General features: G+C 66.1%; 1 protein-coding gene across 1 annotated transcript; it reads left to right on the forward strand.

The window, feature by feature from the left end:
• Positions 1-34: 34 nt before the first annotated feature.
• Positions 35-1,293, forward strand: LOC121359117 (WD repeat-containing protein 90-like; the record flags this gene model as incomplete). Its single annotated transcript, XM_041477828.1, has 2 exons — positions 35-1,033; positions 1,117-1,293. Coding segments are annotated over exons 1-2 (324 nt in total), but the record flags the coding sequence as incomplete, so codon positions are not given.
• Positions 1,294-1,329: the final 36 nt, after the last annotated feature.

Raw genomic sequence — 1,329 nt, forward strand, 5'->3', positions numbered from 1 at the left:
GGACTGGAGGGGGGACACGGGGTAACCGCGGTGATCCGGGGCACGGCGGGGACGTGGGGCGTCAGTGGGTCTGGGGGAGCCGAGGCATCACCGGGATGGGCGTTCGGGGCCTGGGGTTGCCGGCAGTGTCACCGCGGATGGGGCGGCTCCGGCGGGGCTCGGAGCACAGCGGTAACGGGGACGTCACCGGAGCGCGGGGTGGGCGCCGGGCATGGGGAACCTCTGGAGTACCGGGGGTACCGGGGCTGAGGGGCTTGTGGGTCTAGAGCATGGCGGTAACAGGGATGTCACTCGGGCTGGGGTTGGTTGGATTCGGGCTCAGGGTCCTCACCGGCGCTCGGAGCACTGTCACCGGGCACGGGGGTACCGGGGGTGTCACCGGGCACAAGGGCGTCGCTGGATCTGGGGGGCTGCATGCACTGAGATACAACGCCGTCACTGGGCATGGGGGCTCTGGACATGGAGTTCACGGGGTGCCACCAGGCAGGAGGAGGCTTGGAGCGCGGAGATAGTGGGCTGTCACCGCGGGGGGACTCGGAACATGGGGTTCCATGAGCAGGTCTGTCACCGTGCTCGGGGCACAGAGACAGCACCGGGGCTGCAGGGTCAGGGGTGTGCAGGTGGTGGGGATGCCATTGGGACTGGAGGAGCTCGGGGCTTGGAGGTTCCAGGGGCATTCCTGGGGCTGGAGGAGGGGAGTAATGGGGTTCTCAGCAGGGCTCTGGTGCTTGGGGGTGTCACCAGGGCTGGGGGGAATTGGGCTAAAGAGATTATGAGAGTATCACCAGGCTTGCATCATGAGGTTGACCCTGGGGCTGGGGAGACTCAGGACATGCAGACAGTGGGGTACTAATGGGGCAGGGGACCTGGGGGCATACAGGGGGCAATGGGGGGGTGTCCAGGCTGGGGTTCCATCCCCCCGATGATCCTGGTGCTGGCAGCCTGGCAGCGTCCCTACCTGAACATCTTCAAGCACTTCCGTGTGGAGGAGTGGAAGCGCTCTGCCAAGGAAGGGGACGTGGCCGCCCTCACGGTAACGGGGCCGCCATGGGTCGGGGGGCACTGGCCAAGAGTGGGCAGTGCTGACCCACCCCCATCCTTCCCTGGTTTCCAAAGGACACGAGGATGAAGGGAACAATCTACCGCATCCGAGGCTCCAACCCAGCCAGCAGCTACCTGCAGCTGCCACGGACAGGGACACAGTCCCTGGGGCTGACAGGGCGCTACCTCTACCTGCTCTTCAGGCCCCTGCCCCACAAGCACTTCCTCGTGCACCTGGATGTCACCACCGAGGTCCGTGACACGGAGTGGCCTCTTACACTGCCATCA

This window comes from Pyrgilauda ruficollis, unplaced genomic scaffold (genome assembly GCF_017590135.1).
Source record: "Pyrgilauda ruficollis isolate IOZ18807 unplaced genomic scaffold, ASM1759013v1 scaffold4156, whole genome shotgun sequence".
NCBI classification, from domain to species: domain Eukaryota; kingdom Metazoa; phylum Chordata; class Aves; order Passeriformes; family Passeridae; genus Pyrgilauda; species Pyrgilauda ruficollis.